We start from the raw sequence: 20,254 nt of genomic DNA, 5'->3' as shown, positions 1-20,254 counted from the left end.
GATTTGAACATCACATTTTGTACACAAGTATTTATATTCAACTCTTACCCCACAAATATGTATAATCAATTATATTTCTTTTTTTTTTTTTTTTTTTTTTTTGTCTTTTTTCGTGTCTGGCAACGGATCGCAACCCTCAGTGTTGCGCCCGTACTGGACCGGGACCGGCAACGGGATCGCAACCCTCGGTGCTGCACTCACACCTCGCTCAGCCAGTGAGCTGGAACCGGTCTGTATGTGGGATCCGAACCCTCGGCAGGAGTGCCGCCGCGCTCCCAAGCGGCGCACTGTAGCAGTGCGCCACCGGGCCGGCCCCATAATCAATTATATTTCAATTAAAAATAAAAAGTTGGGCAGTTTAAATGATCAGAAATGGTCAGAGAGACAGAAGGAGGACTGGGGATGATGGTGTGGCAGGAAAAAAATACATTTCAAAAAATCAGGTATAGTTATCGTGGTAATAGGATATATAACAAATAGGCCCATATGTAATGGCTCAGAACAAAAAGTTTACTTCTTTTTGTAAAAGTCTAGTTCAGTGTTTGAGTGTGAGTCAGGGGGTGGGGTGCTCTGCTCCATGAAGTTATTCAGGAACCCAGGTTGATGGCAACCTTACATTTTTTTTTTCAACCTTACATTTTTAATCCTTATTTTTCAGGATCACCTCGAGAGTAGATCCTCATGCCAGACAACCAGGAAAAGAAAAGAGCTTGGAGGAGTAAAAGGAGGCCCCTCAAGCATAAGCATCAGGCTTCAAAATAGCACATAGCACTTCTGGAGAGAACTCAATCACATAGCTACACCTAACTGCAAGGGAGGCTGCACGATATAGTCTAGCTGAGTATCCATGACGAAAAGGAAGTAGATTTAGTCCCTGCCACAGGAGGGTTAAGAAGTTGGGTTAAAAGAGGACTAAAAAGAAACTGTGTAGTTGGCTAATAGTCAGCATTGGTAACTTCCACTAGAATACTTTTAGCAGAGCCAGGTAGGTGGAAGTGAAGTGGCCAAGAATACAGTTCTGCTGATCATAAAAAGAAAACAGGCTTACTTTCTACACCCTTGTTCTTTCCAGGAATTATTGGGAGCCAGTATCAGCCTGAATTCTAATCACCTGGCTGCTGTGGAATAGAAAACTAGCCACCCATAATCAAGTTAAAGCTTTTTCTTTGTGCAGAAAGCTACAAAGCTTCAGGGTACTGAGATCATTGTGGCAGTGTTCCCAGAAGCTCCAGCTTGACTCATCTAGAGTCCAGCCCTCCTTCCAATTCATACAGGGCTGGCAGGGATCAGGGAGGGGTAAGAGACATCTGTTGTGTGCAGGTATGTGTGTGTATATGTATATGAATGTGTGTATCTTCCAGGGTTGTGTATATGAAGATGACATTTGTACTCTTTCCCTCTTTGGAGATCAGGGATGTATGCACTTTTAGTAGCAAAGTCTAATTCTTAATCTGCTTGTTATGCAAGAGCTTAAACTGCAGGAATTGTGACATGAGTCAATGTTACAATCATCATCATAAGAAATGCCCTTGTATAGGCTTAACTGAAGAAAATAAAATCATTATCTTACACATACCGAATTTATATGGTGAAGGCTGTTGTTACAAACCCCTGCGTAGTGCCTTTGGTGAGGTGGCTTGCTAGAATGGTGAGAGTTCTGCCCCCTGAAACACATGTACTTAATCACACATTCTTGCATACAGCTCCCCAAAGGTACTCTTTCCTGCAGGGTATGTGACTAGGTTTCTCTTGGTGGACTGGATTCATTTTACTTATCAACCAAACAAACATCTACAGAAAGCCTACTTAAAATCTCAAGCACCATTTTAGGTCCTGAGAATTGCTCTAAAATTCCCATTATGCTGGTTTATTCCCGTGTGGATCTTTTACAGCTACATCATTGAGCTGTGCTTTTAGCTGCTTCAAAGTCTGCTGGTTACACGGCAGAATCTGGAAGAGAGAAAGAAATTTGTTTATCCAAAGGGATGAGGGCTGGTGTTATGTTTGTGACTTCCCAAGCCCTGAGAAGAGAACTAGGCTCTACATACGTGATGCAGGCTGTTGGTTTAGGTGTCATATGGAACCTGGATCTTCCAAAGTCTTTCTCTCATGTGTCTCTGCTGAACTACAAGCTTAGCTGAACTTTGAAGTCACTGGTAAGACTGAGGCACTGATTTGACCTAAATCAGCTCCCAAATCTCTGCACTATGTGAATTATATCTCACAGTTCTTTAAGTATCGAATTTATCTCTTCTGACACTAATTATAAAATTCAGCTAAAGCATAGCTAAATAGAGGAATGGATCCCAAATAAGAGATGCTGTCTTCTGGTAGCGAGAAAAACAAAAAACCCACCTAAAATATCTATTAACGAGAAAGCTAGTGGGGGTAGGAGGATGGTTTTAAGGAAGAGGGCTGATGACGTCGAAATTTGGGGGAAAACATATTTAAGAAGTGACAAGCTGGGCAGATGGAAGAGGTGAGATGGGGGAAGTGGGAGACCCAGGACAGAGATGGCCACAGCCAAGAACGCTGTTTATGTCCTTTTGATATCAAAACTAAAGTGTTCCTCAGTTCCTCCATAAGAACAGTTCTTGGCAGGAACAAGGTCTTTTCAAATCACCTAGTTGTACAAAAGGCCAGTTAACTTCCTGCCATGTAGATAATGTCATCTCTCCCCATCTAGAATTGCATGGAGGGGGCCATCACTCTCCCTGCATGAGCTAAATGGACTCTCCAAGGCAAATGATATTTAATTGATCTTCACTTTTTCTAGCACTTTACAAGTTTGAGCTTTTCTACTAGAATGATTTAATATAGTTTTAAAATATCCTCTTTTCAGCTACTTGTGTCCTTTTTGGAGGTGTTAAACATGGAAGCAATTATCCTCTTATGACAAGATTTTTTTCTTGGCTCACTAAAGCTTTGTGCTTTGTGACACCTGGTGCGTAGGTAAGGAATTGGGCTTATTTTCTATTAATTTGCAGTGAGCTTCTTTCCCTTAGAGAGCTAAAGGGTAGGATGTGTGCTTCTCTGAGAGATAAACCACAATCTTTTAAGTGTGTAGGAGGACACTAAAAGCTAGAAAAGATTATGTTCTAGCAAAATAAAATGTGAAAAAGCTTTCTTTTGCATTACTCCATAACTATGGCAAAAAAGCAAAAAAAGAAAAGAAAAGAAAAAAGCTGATTAAGTGGTTTTATGGGAAATAACCTAGAAGAGGACAGTCTTTTTGGCTGAATTACTTCTTGTTAGTCTAATTGGAATCTTTTTTAGAGTGTATGAGGAATCATATTTTTAGTTGATGGGCCCATGCATTTGAAAGCCTCAGGTTCTTACCAGTTCAGAAAGCTGGGGCACCGCCAACAGAGAAGATAAAATAAGCTCTCTGATTTCATCCAACATGTCTCATGTGTGCCAAGCAAAAACTTCTTTTAATGTTCAAAGAGAATAGTTTTTGTTGCTGTTGTTCATAGAATGATGAGAGCACCGAGAGTGAATGGTTTGCATTCTGCCAAAACTGGCAATATTGTCTTTGGGAACATGAGATATTTTATTATGTGAAAGTGATGCCAAAACATATTTAAAAATACAACCGCTTTCTCCATTTTCAGAGTCTAATGAGAAAGTAGATCATTTCAGGATGGCCTGGCAGGACTGACACTCCCTAAGGTCAATAGATTTCATCCCAGGACTGGAGGTGGATAGGACAGCACATCAGAAGTAGTTTTCAGACCCAGTGAGCCCTTGTGAAACATGGGAGATATTTACAGGTGGTCGAAGTTGATAAGAAAAAGGCAATTATGGCAAAATAATCATGGTAACTTTTATAGATCATTTCCTGTAGGGCAGCCATTCTACCAGGTCCTTTATGTGCATTATCTTAGACATGTATCAGCTCGAGGAAAATAGGTATGATTATCATCGACATTTTACAAATGACAAAACCAAGGTACAAAGAGGTTCAGTAATTTCCATAAGGGCATAGTGCTCATAAAAAGGGGGGTTAGGGAGGCAGAGAGAGCACTGAGATTTAATTCAGGGAATCTGAACTCCAGAGCTGTGGCTTCACTATGCAACACTGCATCCAGAAATCATCTTCTGATTGAGGCCACTGGAGGAGCCAAACTTTGATTGGATTCTGTGGATGCTGGCAATCAAGCCAGCTGTATAGGAAATGAAGTAGGTAAAGTTTGCCTTTGGTTCTCTTTTCCTTTTTTTTATTCTCCTTCAAAAATTTGTACTACTCGTTTTTAACCCCCCTCCTGATTGCAAACCCATGTTTTATTTCTGTAGGATTTTGTTTTCTAGAAGGCATTACCTTTGGAAGTAGATTACAATATTAGCTTGCAAAGGCTTAAGGGGTCATTCCTTTAAGGGATCTTTGTATTTCAATAAGAAATTTTTAAGGAATAAAAGGTTTTTTAAGTATACAGGAGCCATTTCTAAAAGCGATGCTTTAATCTCCACTTTACACAATGGAAGTGGTATTTTCCAGGCTAGGGACTCTGAGGCCCTTAAAACACACTGTGGAATGGGAGGTGGCAACCTTCCCATCTTCTGGAAAAGCCTCATAGTATAGAAACAGGGAAAGAGCTTAAAGGAAGGAGGAAACATTGCATAGATGGAGAGTGATCCAAAAAATAGGAAGAAAAGCATGAACTCTCATGATGCGCTGCTGAGTTTAAATTCCACCTCTGCCAGTTTCTAGCCATGTGCCTATGTTCAGGTGATTAAGTTATCTGCATAACAATACCTACCTTATAGAGGATTAAGTAAGATAAAAACTCAGAAAGGCAGCCACCAAAGGCATGCCTACAGATGGGAGGTTCTTGGCCAGTGTTGATGCCTTCTCGCTCCCCCAGCCACTCTGTGTGTGAGAGATGGAGGGGTTCAGGAAGGGAAATGGTAAAGATTGATGAAGGTGAACTGTCTAGAAGAGAAAACAGCTAAGTTGTGAGATACCTGTTTTTCCGTGACATGAGTCAATCTCACACTTATTCATTCGACAGATACTTATTGATTGCTTCTGCAGTTCTCTTGGGTTTGAGACTTAGACTCACTGCATTTGGAAATGCTGATTTTGTGGGACCATGTCTGTATACATTTAGAATCTGATACACCCAGCCAACTGAAGGCATTAAGGCATCGCTGGTGTCTTTCTCTTGCTCCTTCTTCAGACTTAGAGAATTTCAGAAAGTTAAACAATTATTATTTTCTGTTTTACCACATTTTCCTGGAACACTGCACAGAACACCTTATTTAATCAGAACATATTTAATCAGCAGATCTACCACTAACCACTGGCTATTGCTCTTTCTGGTAGGTGCAAACAGATACCACAGAAAATATCAAAATATAGTCATTACATACCTGTTCTGAAACTCCACAGCTCCTGAGTTAATCGAAGCAATTGAGACCACATAGGTGATGTAAACCATTGGATTTTTAAGAGATTCCCTGGATTTTAATTGATGCTCATGAATTACATTCTTTTTTTTTTTCCTTTTTGTCTTTTTTCGTGACCGGCAACGGATCGCAACCTGAGGTGTCGCGCCCATACCGGACCGGGACCGGCAACGGGATCGCAACCCTTGGTGTTGCGTCCGCACCTCGCTCAGCCAGTGAGCGGCCGGTCTGTGTGTGGGATCCGACCCCTCGGCGGGAGCGCTGCCGCGCTCCCAAGCGGCGCACTGTAGCAGTGCGCCACCGGGCCGGCCCATGAATTACATTCTTGTTCTTCATCTAAGACCATATATGTAGTGATGCCTGATACCTCTAGCCCTTGAATTTTAGATTAGACAGGCCAAGAAGGACAGCTATTAGTCAGGATTAACTTACAGACTGAAAAGAGGTGACCTTAATATTCCTGCCATGCCACTTGACTATTGGGGGTTTGCCAAGTGCTCCCGGAATGTCTCCTGTCCTCACCAGCCTGTGCATACAAATAAGGTTGTGGTAATGTTAATTCCTGACTTTTCTTGGTCTTACAGCTTTCTCACTAGAAAACTGCTAGACCTCTCCAGCCAAACTCTCCCACCTTCTGACAGCCTCGAAGTGCTGTCTCACATGTGCTTAGGAAGAAGTTTACACCCTTTGGGTACAACTGCTGCCTCCTCAGCTCTGCCAGCATTTGCTGTGTCAGTTGTCACTGCTCCTTGGGAAGAACGCTACTATCCCCAGAGCATTATACCCTGGGGTTTTCCAGTGTGTCATCTGGCGCCATGTTCTCTTCAGGCTTCACTAAACTGCTGGAACTATAGCACGTTCCATATAGAAAGACAAAGGGAGAATCTTCCCCTCCTTAACTCTGTGCTACGCCTGTCACCTGGACCTGAGCTAGAACTGCTTCGGCACACAGTCAACAGCTTCTTCACATTATGCCTGTCACCCCTCTCCCTGCTCCACTACCTTATGTGGGGACAGCAGGGTCAGAAGGAGAGCCAAATGATCCCCTCCACTGTTTCTAGCTCTCCCCTGTCTCCCCCAGGTACCCAAGAACCAACTTCATCCCTTCTCCTTCAGCCAAAAAACAAAAGCCTTTATGGATATCAACTTAAGCAGATCTATGCCATGTGAGTCATCCTCCCAGTCTTTGTTTAGGCTCAGCCAGGCCCACCCTGCTACCAGTTCATGATGTTGTCTGGTCCATCGGGGACTGGAATCACCATCATGGTCCAGTGGCAACTGGAGTCATCTACCTGTGCAGATGATCAACACGAGGACTGCCCCCAGTAAAGGGGTCACAGTAGCAGATAAAGGAACTGCTCTTGAGGAGCTTTTTCACTCATTTCAGCATGACTGAATGAGGTGGAGCTGAAAAGTGTAAGGTCATTTGGCTGAGAAGACATCCCAGCATGTAATTAAAAGGAAGGTGTTCATTTCTGTGACCTTCAAAAGAATATGGGGGTTTATTCTCAGACCTTCAGTTTTCCTAGGGCAGGAGAGGGCAGGGAGTCATGGAGTCCAGAGAGAAGGAAAGGTACACTGTCCTCAACACTTGGACTTCAGAGAAGACAGGATGACAGAATATATGGGCAGTAATGTATTTTTCGTACTAACAGAGTGTGCCATGTTTTAATGACCAAGATCCTCAGTGCTGGGTATCAGTAAGAAGGCACTGCTTTGTTTATGGCTTCATCTCCTACTACCTTTCTACTTGAAACAGGACCTCCCATCATTCATTCTGGAATCAAAGACCTCAAGGTTATGAAGACTACCCAGTCTGGATTTGAAGGATTCATGAGGGACCAGTACACCACCCTCTCTGATGTGAAGGACCGGTGCCTTGTGACCCAAGTGTACTGCAAGTGGCGCTACCACCAGTGCAAGAACGTGGACTTTGAGGCTACCTGGTATGAGTGTGTGCCAGGACCTGGCACTGGGGCAGGTAGAGTCTGCCCTCTTCCCTGGGTCTCAGTGTTCATGGGGTCTTAGATTCTGAAAAGGAGAGTTAAAGGCTGTTCAACTCAACTCCCCCTGACCGTTCCGAAATCCCTTCTATTTTTTAATTATTAAATAATTGGTTTGAAAACATTAGTGTGCATCGGAGTCACCTGAGGGCTTAAAATGAAGATCACTGGACCTATACCAGAGGTTCTGATTTGGTAGGTCTGAGATGGGGCCTGAGAATTTGCATTTCTAACATACTCCCAGGTAATGCTGATGCCTTTAAGAACCATTGCATTGAGTGAAGATATTATGTGGCCTTACTATCTCATAGCGATGCAGAGAGGGCTAACCTAGGGTGACCAACCTGTCCCAGCTTGCCAGGGACTTTCCTGGCTTTAACACCGAAAGTCCCATGTCTCAGGATACCCCTTGGTCCCAGGCAAACTGGGACAATTGGTCACCCTAGGCTAAAGTCAAAATGATATGATATTCATGGAATCATATTAAAGATAAATTCTTTAAAAATATAAAGGTATGATTATTATAATATCCTTGACAAGGACTAATTAGGACTCCGAACTCCCAGAGCTTGCTTTTTGACTAGGTATTTCATTCCTTCTCTGAAGCTCTAATTATTAGAAATTTCTACCCTAAGATGAGCTGGAATCTGCACACAACTCCCTCCCCACCAACTTCCTCCCACTGGTATAGTTTTTCTCCGTTCTTTTTATTATTTGATAGGCTTTAAAATGCTTGAAGAGAACCTTACCTCAGTCCTCTTTTTCCTTTTTTCTTCCAAGTGTTCCCCATGGGCAGCAACCTGATGTATTTATGTTGAAAAGAGCACAAAATTGAACGTGCCAATCAGGATAGTAGTCTGGGGCTCCCACTACAGAGAGGGACTTAGTGCAGACTTCCAAGTGTTCCCCATGGGCAGCAACCTGATGTATTTATGTTGAAAAGAGCACAAAATTGAATGTGCCAATCAGGATAGTAGTCTGGGGCTCCCACTACAGAGAGGGACTTAGTGCAGACTATCTAACTTTTTATTATTATTATTATTATTTTTACATTCTAAGATGTTGTTGCAGAGCAGTGGGGGGAGGGGGAGAAAGTGGAGGGGGGTGGGGCTGAGGCCCTCTGGGGGAGCTCCCCATCTAACTTTTAAGCTCAGATTCATCCCTCTAATTTGGGGATAATAATAGTACCTACTTCTGCTAGATTGACAGAATTCAATGATATAATCACATAAAATGCTTAGCAGAGAGTCTGGCACAGAGTAAAATCCCTTATGTAACAATTCAAGGAACCAGCGAAGCAGAGCAGTAAGAAGGTTAGAGTACTTGGGAGTCCTCTTTGTAGATTTTTCAAAACATGACAGGAGATTTACCCCGAAATGCTCATTTGGCCCTGGTGCCAAACTATGAAGACAGCTTCATGATGCTCGACATGTTTGTGGAATGGTAGGGGTGTGTGTGGGAGGAATGGGAAGTGAGGTGTTTCTTCTTCCTTTTTGCATTAGAAGATATTGGCTCTTCTAAAACCATCAGTAAAATTGTTTTCTCTGAGACAGAAAGGTCCCTACTTCTTAGCTTTATAATGCATTCCTAAAATACCATCCTATGCGAGTCCTCAGTTCCTTTCTCTGTGTTTTAGGGACACTGTTCGGGACATCATCCTGGATAAATTTGCTGGGCCCTATGACAAAGGCGAGTACTCGCCCTCTATCCAGAAGACCCTCTATGACATCCAGGTGCTCTCCCTGCGCCGGGTTCCTGAGGTATGTCTTGTTATTTGCCATTTTGAGGATTGAGAGGACTTGTCCTGACAGCTCTGAGAAAGAGTTGAGAGTTAAAATAAGAAAGTGGAAGACACATGAAAAGTGACATCTGTTGTTCAAAAGCTTGTTATAGAAAGTGAGAAGAGAGCAAAACGGAAAAATCTGTTCAACCTGAAAACACAGGCCACTGCTGTAGTTCTCTCGTTTTGTTGAAAATTCTTTGAGTTCCTTCAACCTGCCTCTGACGTAAGCCTAATATTTAAGACATTTGAATGCCTTAAGGGAGAGGTAATTAGACAGAGGTTCTATGTTTCAGGGGAGCTAGAGGATGAAAGATAAATAAATGTAGAGAGATTCCATCCATCCATCCATCCATCCATCCATCCATCCATCCATCCATCCATCCATCCATCCATCCATCCATCCATCCATCCATCCATCCATCCATCCATCCATCCATCCATCCATCCATCCATCCATCCATCCATCCATCCATCCATCCATCCATCCATCCATCCATCCATCCATCCATCCATCCATCCATCCATCCATCCATCCATCCATCCATCCATCCATCCATCCGCCCGTCCATCTACCCATCCATTCATTTCTCCATTTATTTAATATTATTGAATGGTTAGTATGTCTCTAGCAGCACACAAAGGATACAAAGATAAATTAGACATGGTCCCCGTGCTCAAAGAGCTCATTATTCAGTGAGTGAAGAAAATAATGAAACTAACAGTACAATAGAGAATAGAGTATTATGGAAATATAGAGGAAAGCACCTAACTCAGGTAGAGGAGACAGGGCCGGCCAGATTTTCTGGAGGGAGAGGTATTTGAGTTGAGTCTTTAGGGACAGTTAGAGGTTATCTAGATTTATAGTCAAGGGTAAGGGAGCAGGGTAGGTGTGGAGACAGGAGATAGCACGGTACAGTCATTTACTGTTGAGGGTCTACCGCACGTGAAGCTCTAGGAACGAGTCTTCCCATGTGCCTAGAGATGAGGCAGGAATCAGTCAAGAGGCCTCCGTGGGCTTATTTATAAAGTCTGTACTTTATCCTGAAAGCTCTTAGGAGCACTGTGGAGTTTAAGCAGGGTGTCTGTGACTAGATTTGCACTTTAGAAAGATCCCTCTGACAGAAGTGTTACGAATTAAAAGGATGATGGCCCACAAACAAGGAGACCTGTCGGGATACTATTGTGGAAACCTGGCAAGGAGATCTTGGGCCAAGGCCACAGTGGGGACGGAGAGGAAGATAACACGTTTAGACCTGGGCAACAGGGACTCCTGCCATGACCAGCACTTGAGAGGCCCCCTTCAGGCCTTCGTCTGGTTACGCCTCCCTGCACTGGGTGAGGAGTCAGTGGGGCCAAGGCAACAAACCCTTCAGGGGCCCATGTATCACTCAGAATGTCCTGCTCACATCAACCTGAGACTACTTCCAGAACCTGAGCAAACCTCTGCCTGAGATCTGTCCTCTGCTGGGCAGATTGTGCTATTGATGTGCACACCCTTAGGCCTGAGAGTGGGCAGAGGGGCAGGTACTTGCAGGTGTGGATGGGGCTTGACATGCTAGTTGGAGTGTCCACCGTGTGAGCTCAAGAGGGAAGGTGGGATGGGCCAGGGGCTGGGGGCTGGCCCTTTCCATGCTGTCATGTCCTGGCACAGCACTCCGGGGAGTCCAAGAATTTTAAATTAAAACCTGGCCTCCCAGGTTGTTATGAAGGTATAGTTGTCAAGTGAGAAGACTAGAACATATTTCACTTAAAAGTTTTTTAGCTTATGATTTATAACTTTTAAATCTTTGTAGATCTGGTATGTGGGTCTCTTACCCCAGGGCCTGTAAATGTTAGGGACAGGCCTGGACAGTAGGGAATAGAATGAGGAGGAATTTAAGAAGTTGACTTGCTAGTATCTGGAAGCTAGGTGGATGCAGAAGAGGTCTCCCAGGTTTCTGATCCAAGGAGCCCTTACTTGTCAGAGAAGCAGATATTATACCCCTAGGGAGAAGAGTGGGCCTCTCATATAATAATAGGACTAGCTGGAGAGAACAGTGTCGGGCAGTGGATGAACTTCAGAGGGTGTCTCAAAGACAGAGCTTGAACTCGAGTAACGGGTTAGCAGGTAAGTGGGGTGAGGGTGGGTGGAGTGACAGAGACTCACAGTTGCCCAATGTGATACATGCTATTGTGGATTCCAGATAGAAGATATGGAAGTCAGCCTGCCAAACATTCACTACTTTAACATAAACATGTCCAAACTGGGACTGATCAACAAGCAAGAGGTAAGAGCACTTTAAAAATATTTAAAACACATCTCTGCCCCATCCCCTTTACATCTCCTTATAAACCTGTGATAATAATATCACTGGCTAAACTCAAAATAGCTATTGCTTTGGGGAATATTTGTAGTTGCCACTGATGAGAGCCCTCTTAGACTCTGGGCCTTTCAGTGCCTGAGGCTGCAGTACCCTAGAAGTAGATGAATGATTATAGAAGAGGGTTGGAAGTTGCAGAGAGGTAAAAACAAAGAAGGAACAAAGTGTGCCCAAGGAAACAGCTCTGAAGTCCACTTCTCTGAAAAGTGCCACACCAGGTTGCGGCTGCATTGTTCTTCCATCATGAGGCAGTGAGGAGAAAAAGAGATTCTGTTTTCATTTTGTTCCATCGTCTCTAACTTTTGATTAAGTAGTCAATTCAGTAGCATATAGTACACACAAGAAAAGATTAAAGAGTATTTGTGTTTCTAATTGCAATCACAGAAGGCAAGAAGAGGAAAATCATTTTTTGGAAGGAGACCTTTGTTTTGGAAAAGGCGCTTACCCTAATTTGTTTTTAGCTATAACAGAAGGTTAGACTGTCACTCAGTGTGTCTGACTAGACTGCCCGAAGTCCTGACTGGTAGCCTGTGTGCTCAGTTCCTGGGAGAACAGAACTGTCCCTCCCTCTTGGACCACTTTCAAAATGATAGGATTTCTCAACTTGATCCATACTCCCACAGGTTCCTAGAATTTTAAAGACACCATTTGGGGTAACTCCTTTTAGTCTGTGCAGGGGATGAGATAGGGAAGGACCCTGTGTGATCATGACTCTGCTGCCATAGAATCTTATCCTTTGATGGGTGAAGGCTAATGAGGGAGTCCCCAGAAGGTCCCACTGGGCCTGCTGACTTAAGAGTCTCATTGTCCGTCTGGCCAGATACCTTGTTTCTGTTCTGCAGGTAATGTCAGTGGACTCCACAATGAGGGAGTCCCCAGAAGGTCCCACTGGGCCTGCTGACTTAAGAGTCTCATTGTCCGTCTAGCCAGATACCTTGTTTCTGTTCTGCAGGTAATGTCAGTGGACTCCATGGGGCTTTGCAGCACCATCAGCTGCAGGTTGAGTCAGGGGTGGTGCTGGGGAACAAGGGTCATGCTTAGGTGCCCTGTATAGGTGATCTAGAGTCCCAAGTTGCAGAGAAAAGCAATGCTGGTCCCGTGTACTGTTCATTCAGCTGAAAGGAGGGGCACCACAATTTACTTCAGAGGAAGGAAAGGACGGTGACCACCAGAATGCCACTAATTAGGATGTAAAGCTAAAGGACAGGAGGGGGACCTGAAAGTAATCCTGGCTATGTCCACCAGAGGCAAAACAAATGAGCCCTAAACAGAAAAAGGGTCAGATGTCATGACTATAGCTGTGCTTAGCTCAGGACCCCAGGCAGAGAGAGAAGGGTCTCCTCAGGGCCCCCTGATGCCTCAGGCCTGCACTGATCCCAGCTCGTGGGCTTGCTGGCAGGGTTGGGGGTTGGAGGGTTGAGGCCGTAGTGTTCCTCCCTCTAAGAAGTCAGGCTCACAGCTCCCTCCTGGAGCCCAGCTAGGGCCCTGAAGGCAGGAAGACCTGAGTTCCTTTGGGTCAGGGCTCTGCATAAAGGCACCTGAGTGGCTGAATAAGCTGTCCCCATGTCTGTGTCTGCACTTTGGGGGTGACTAGAGCTGCTCTAGGACCCTCACCAGCAGGTTTATACAAAGTGAAAGCAATACATGAGAAGCAGGAAGTTGGACACACTGACAACAACAGAGAAGTAACAACTGACAGGGTGGGAAGATGGAAGAACTCTAAAAGTACAGCTGTCTGGAGCTATTTAGCATCGTACCAGCAACCCTGGGGACCTCAGACACTCCTGAGGGCATGACAGTATTATAGCGTTAGACAATGATTGATGTCTAAAGTGAGTCATCAAGAAAAGATCAAATTGTGTTCACTACACTCAATTTAAAAAGGAGGGATACGTAATGCATTTTAGAAACATTTATATCTCAATGATTAAATTTTTCAAAAACTCTTTAATTTTCTGGAAAATCAACTCATCTCTCAACTATTGCCAGAAAAATAGGGTATTACCTCACTTGAAGTGACATTACTGTAGGGCACATGCATTTTCCTGTTTAACAAGTTATTTTAATATTGATTCATAGAAAGGAGAGGGTTATTTTAATATTTCTGGAGTTACCATGTGGTTTTTCTACAGGTCCTGCTGCCAGTAGACAATCCATACGGCAAAATTACTGGTACAGTCAAGAGGAGGCTGTCTTCAAAGCTATGACATTGTGGCCACCAATAGGAGTCCACTTTCAGCTGAGGAATTCCTTAAGCCATTTGTGATGCTGGGAATTGTAGCGGGTAGCCGTGCAAGCTTTCAGCCTGGTATACTGATCTGTAGTGTTTGTTTTCCTCCCATGTGAAATAATTTATTTCTTCCACATCTTGATCAGAGAGGCATTTTGTGGATTACCTTATTAGTAATTATAAAATGATTTGTAGCTATAGTTTTAAAATGCTGAGTAGTATTAGAACAATCATAAATCAATATTTCTTTTTGGTCATCTTGTGCTTTCCTATCTCATAGAATCTTTCAAATCAATGCATTCGGGAAATAATCGTGAATTAATGGGGGTGTTACATCAATTAATTTGTGCACAAGTTTAAGAAGCAAATATTGTTTTCATCCTACTGATGCTTCTGGGTAATGTAGAAAATGTAATAAAAGCATATTGAAAAATATCATCATTGTGACTTTAATTGACTGAGTATCTGAATTTTTAAGAATGCTGTAGCATATGTATCGTTGGTAGTATTTTCTTACTCTGATAGTACTTTCGTGATCTTAATGGTTTTATGGCTTTTATAACTCTTAGAGAATCTTTAGTACACATGGGGGCACTAAAAAAAAGCATAACTTGTTTTTCTTTGAATAATGCATTTCTTTGACACGAAAAGACACATTTAATAAGTGTTAAGTCAATGCACAGATGGATTAATATACATATGGAAAGAAGACTAGAGAGTATATACATGAAAATATCAGCAATGAAGAATTCTGAATGATGGGATTATGACTGATTTTTATTTTTCTACCATATACTTTTCTGAATATTTCAAATATGAAAATTTATTCCTTTTATAATAACAGAAAAAATACATAATTGATGATTTAAAGATGCATACAGATTTAAGGGGTGATTACCTTTATATCAGTTGACTAACACTACCTTCATATACATACCATAAAGCTTCATAAATTACTGTTTTAGAAACCCATGATGAAAAATGTACAGGAACATTCTAGATAACCTTCCTCCGTTTTTAAAATCTCCATTTATTTTTTAAAAACTAAAATCTGCATTTTTAGAAATGCTTACATATAAGCACTTAGTATTATTCGATAATACTGCTTCATTCACCCTTATTCTACTACTACTTTAGCTAGCATGGTGTAGTGGTTAATCACACAACTAATTTAAATCCTGGCTCCACCTCTTACTGGATATATGACAAGTTTCCTCATCTGTAAAATGGAGGCAAAAATAGAACCTACCTCTATTTGAGGGATTAAATGAGTTAACGTTTGTAAAGTGCTCTTTTTGCCTTACACTTAGAAATTTCTGTATAATTTTTGTTGAATGTAGTAAATTTCATGTGTTATCATATCCACATTAAAAGTCATCACTGGCCTCTGTGGGTCAGGTGAGACATGGGTGGTCTTGCGAGCAGCCCACCCTACAAGATGCAGGCCCTTCACGAGCTGGTGCCTGCTTGGAAAGAACGTGGGATAAGAGAGGTGAAATAATTTGATAAGAAAAGTTCTGTGCTACATTAAATACATTGCAAAATGTGCTTCTACATCATGTAACTTGCATGGCCAAATGGCTGGTACATTTTATTCCTCTGGGTAATTTGATAATTCTGTTCCAAGAGGAGTCTAACATGACTTTTCCTTAAAAAAAACAAAAAACAAAAAATTTAATTAGGCCTTTCTTAGGTGGTGTTCCTGTTCATGGAAGTTTTAGAAATACTGTATTTGTTTCAGAGAAGAAACCCATGTTAGAGCAGAATCCTGAGATGAAAATTGTGGCCCATTTTCTATGTATATGCATTTTGCTTCTCTTGAACTCTTGAGACATTTACCATAATGAATTGCACATGAGCAATTGGATGTTCCATCCCAGGTGTGTGGCAGGAAAAGTCTGTAGTCTGAAATTTTCAAGGACCAGGTTCCTTGAAAGGAAGGATGTTTTCTTGTGAAGGATGTTTTCTTGTGGTTAGAATTGTAAAATGTGTGCTGAAAACCAGCTTTGAGTTTCACCTGCCCCATTCAACTTGGCAGAAGGGCAGGAGAATCTGAACTGTAAAAATCTGGGAGGTAATTTATATCAAAACACTTGCTATGGAAAGCTACAGGGATTCTGTTCCAACTCTCTGGGAAGCAGAGCTGCCTTCACAGCACTCTCGCTTCCTCTCTCTCCCTGTCCTTACCCCAGCCCTATCTCAGGTACTTCGTGGAAGAATTAATGCAGGTGATATTAAGCCCATGCACTGCTTGGGAGGCAGTTTGCACGGAATTCAATGGAGCAAGCCTATCATTTGGGGCTTGTGATTTTGGCAGCCAAGATTCTGGCCAAGACTTGTTTCTTATCCTCTAAATTTCATCTCATAACTTTTCGTAGTGACAGACTCAGAAAATATATCCTATTCCTTTTCCTTTTGAGTCATACTTAAATTCATACCATTCCTTATTTTTAGAAACATATTTTCTTTCCCTTTTTTCTATCATGATATAATAGAAATAAGTCTTTTTCGATAGCATTTTATTTGTCATTGAAACAAAATTTACCATTTTCAATCACCTGCAGCTTTCAGCTACAGAAATTTGAAATTTTCTCACCTCTTTTACACTTTATCCAGAAAGAGCATTTCCTTTTGTTCAGACTCTGAGCTGCACGGAGTTTGCCCTCTGTAGTTGCCTTTGCAAAACCTTCCGTAACTTCTGTTTCCTGACCTTCGCTTATAAGGAAATGAAAGCTTATTTCCAAGGACATGGATTTTTAAGCCTTCTGACCAGACACACCAGGTTCTTCCTGCTTCTGAATATTTGAAATTGAATGTCTTTGTATTTTTCATGTTCTTTGTTCTCAATTCTCTTAGAGTTCAGCTGCTCTCATTCTCCCTTTTACCCAGGCTCCCGCTTAGAAATTCTTAGTTTCTTGAAGTCTATTGAGACCCTATTGAAGATATAATGGCGATGGGCCTTCTTCCCAGAAAAAAGCTCATTCATGTCTCTAGGTGCCTCAGCCTCTACTAAGGAAGTAGTTTACACCCTGTCCTTAAAGTATAAAGGCTTCTAATAGAAATTTACCACGAGGAATATATGCAACGTAACAAAAGAAAGGTATATCGCTTACCTTTACATGAGAAAGAGAAGTGTTTTTAGAATAAAAAAGAAGGATTCTAGGTGTATTTGTTTCCTGAGGCTCCTGTAACAAATTACCATAAACTTGGTGTCATAAAACAACAGAATTTATTCCCTCATAGATCTGGAGACCAAAAGTTCAAAGTCAAGGTGTTGGCAGGGCCATGCTCTGTCCAAAGGATCTAGGGGAGATTTCTTTCTTGCCCCTTCCAGGCTGCCATGCCCTCATGGGTTCCTTGGCTCATGGCTGCATCACTCCAGTCTCTGCCTCCTGGTCACACAGCCTTCTCCTCTTCTGTCCGTCAGATCTCCCTTATGTGACTCTTATAAGGACACTTGCCATTGGATTTAGGGCCCACCCAAATACCCTACGGTAATCTCTCCATCTCAAGATCCTTAATGATGTCTGCAAAGACCTTTTTCCCACATAAGGTCATATTTGCTGAAACGCAATTAGGACATGGACTTATATTTTGGGGGCCATCATTCAACCCGCTACACCAAGTAAGGGGACAGTGGGCTTCTTGAGGGCGGCTCTTCTGGTATATATATATACAACTCTTTAGCTACCCACAGGCTACTATTCCCTTCAGATCTGAGGGATGGTCACATCCTTTCTCAGTTTGATCAGTTGTCACAGAGATGTTCACAAAAGGGTGAAGATGGACCTTGGATCCAGATACTGCTAAGTTTTAGATTGGGCTCCACCAATTTCTAGCTGTGTGACCTTGAGCAAGTTATACTCTCTGAGCTTAAGTTCTCTCATTTTTGAAATGGGAGTGATAATAACACCTACCTCACAGGGCACAGGGTTACTAAGGATTAACTGAGATCATGTATGAGTTATGCTTTTATTTGAAAGTAACTGACGACCAGGGAGGCACCCCATCAGAGAGGCCCAAGATCCGTGGAGACCATGCGCCTCGCAGTGCCAGCGCACAACCAAGCAGGTAGGCCTCGCTGCCGCCAGACTCCATCCCCAGCCTGGCCAAGTGTGCACTGACCAGAGAGGTGCCCTGCCAGAGAGGCCTGAGATCTGTGGAGACCATGTGCCCCACAGTGCCAGCACACAACCGAGCAGGTAGGCCTTGCCACTGCTGGACCCCATCCCCAGCCTGGCAGAGTGCACACCGACCAGAGAGATGTCCCACTGGAGAGGCCCAAGATCTGCAGAGACCATGTGCCCTGCAGTACCAGTGGATGATGAGCAGACACTGAGGCAGCTGTGTCAAACTGGCAGCCCCAGCAGCATCCTAGCCAGAAAATAGTGTTGAATCAGTGGACCATGAAATCCCTTGCCACAATGACTAAAAATCAAAGAAAAGTTACCAGAAATATGAAAAATCAAGAAAGTACACCACCAAAGAGTAATAACTCTCAAGCTCCAGATCCTACAGAACAAGAAGCCGTTGAAATGTCCAACAAGGAATTTCAAGTGATAATTCTAAGGAAACTAAATGAGATACAAGAAAACTCAGCTAGACAACATGATGAAATGAAGTATACAGGACCTGAAAGAAGAAATGTACAAGGAAATCAATGCCCTGAAAAGGAATGTAGCAGAGCTTGCCAAGCTGAAGAATTCATTCAACAAAATAAAAAACACAACAGAGAGTTTAATCAGCAGGCTTGCAGAAGCAGAAGAGAAAGCTTCTGACCTCTAAGATGGGCTGTTTGAAATAACACAGGCAGACAAAAAATAGGAAAAGGAATTAAAAATATTGAAGAAAATCTAAGAGAGATATCAGACAACCTTAAGTGCTCAAAAATCTGAGTCACGAGTATTCCAAAAGGGGAGGGAAAAGGAGATTGCATTGAAAACATATTCAACAAAATAGTGGCTGAAAACTTCCCAGGTATAGAAAAAGACACAGATCTTCAGATTTATGAAGCTCAAAGATCCCCAACTGTATTCAACCCAAAAAGGTCTTCTCCAAGACCTGTTATAGTCAACTTGGCAAAACTCAAAGACAAAGAGAGAATCTGAAAAGCTGCACGAGAGAAGCATGAAATCACCTATAAGGGAGCCCCAATCAGACTAACGTCAGACTTTTCATCACAAACCCTAAAAGCCAGAAAGGAATGGGATGATATATTCAAAATACTAAAAAAGAGATTTCCAGCCGAGAATACTTTACCCCACAAGGTTATCTTTCTGAAACGAAGGGCAAATAGTATATTTCTCAGACAAACAAAAACTGTGGGAGTTCACTACCACACAACCACCCTTACAGAAAATTCCCAAGGGAATACTGGGTTTGGTACCTGAAAAATAACTACCACTGCCATTAAAAACTCAAGAAAAATCAAAACCCACTAGTAAAATAAAAATGCCAACAATGAAGAGAAAAAAACGTTTATCTACAACCCAAGCAACCAACAAATACAGAAGGCAAACAAAAAATCAGAAAGAAAGGAACAAAAGACACTTAAGACATCCAAACAAAAATCAATAATATGCTAGGAGTAAATCAACACTTTTCAATAACAACTTTTAATGTAAAAGGATTAAATTCCCCAATCAAAAGACACAGACTGGCTGACTGGATTAAAAAGGAGGACCCAACTATATGCTGCCTTCAAGAGACCCACCTCACCTATAAAGACTCACATAGCCTAAGAGTGAAAGAATGAAAAAAGATTTATGCATGCAAACAGAAATGAAAAATGAGCTGGAGTAGCTCTTCTTATATCTGATAAAATAGACTTTAAACTAAAAACCATAAAAAGAGATAAGGAGAGCCACTACATAATGATAAAAGGATTGATGCATCAAGAAGACATAACAATCCTAAATATACACGCACCCAATGTCAGAGCAGCCAGATTTATAAAGCAAACTCTATTAGACCTGAAGAAGGAAACAGACACTAATACCAGAATAGGGGACCTAAGGGGGAATTTTATCACATTAAATGCTTACTTCAGAAGAACAGAAAGATGACAAGTAAACAACCTAATACTTCACCTTAAAGAACTAGAAAAACAAGAACAATCCAAACTCAAAGTAGCAGATGGAAAAAAAATCATTAAGATCAGAGCAGAACTTAATGAAATTGAAACCCAAAAAACAATACAAAAGATCAATGAATCAAAAAGATGGTTTTTTGAAAAGATAAATAAAATTGACAAACCATTATCATGGCTAACTAAAAAAATAACAGAGAAGACCCAAATAACAAAAATTAGAAGTGAAAAAGGTGATATTACAACTGATACCTCTGAAATACAAGGAATCATTAGAGATTACTATAAACAACTATATGCCAACAAATTTGAAAATCTGGAGGATTGAGGATGTGAAAAATCTCTATAATGAGAACTACAAACCACTGCTGAGAGAAATTA

The 20,254-nt window shown here is 42.0% G+C and overlaps 1 protein-coding gene across 1 annotated transcript in view; it reads left to right on the top strand.

The window, feature by feature from the left end:
* LOC103589597 (uricase) overlaps positions 1–14,220 on the top strand; it is a 72,609-nt gene extending 58,389 nt beyond the window's left edge. Inside the window, exons 5-8 of the mRNA XM_008571625.1 lie at positions 7,169–7,355; positions 9,049–9,172; positions 11,379–11,462; positions 13,688–14,220. Coding sequence (XP_008569847.1) covers positions 7,169–7,355; positions 9,049–9,172; positions 11,379–11,462; positions 13,688–13,762 — 470 coding nt within the window. The 3' untranslated portion in view covers positions 13,763–14,220. The remainder of the gene's footprint in view (positions 1–7,168; positions 7,356–9,048; positions 9,173–11,378; positions 11,463–13,687) is intronic.
* Positions 14,221–20,254: the final 6,034 nt, after the last annotated feature.

This window comes from Galeopterus variegatus, unplaced genomic scaffold (genome assembly GCF_000696425.1).
Source record: "Galeopterus variegatus unplaced genomic scaffold, G_variegatus-3.0.2 Scaffold707, whole genome shotgun sequence".
NCBI lineage: Eukaryota > Metazoa > Chordata > Mammalia > Dermoptera > Cynocephalidae > Galeopterus > Galeopterus variegatus.
This window is presented reverse-complemented; position numbering and strand designations above follow the sequence as displayed.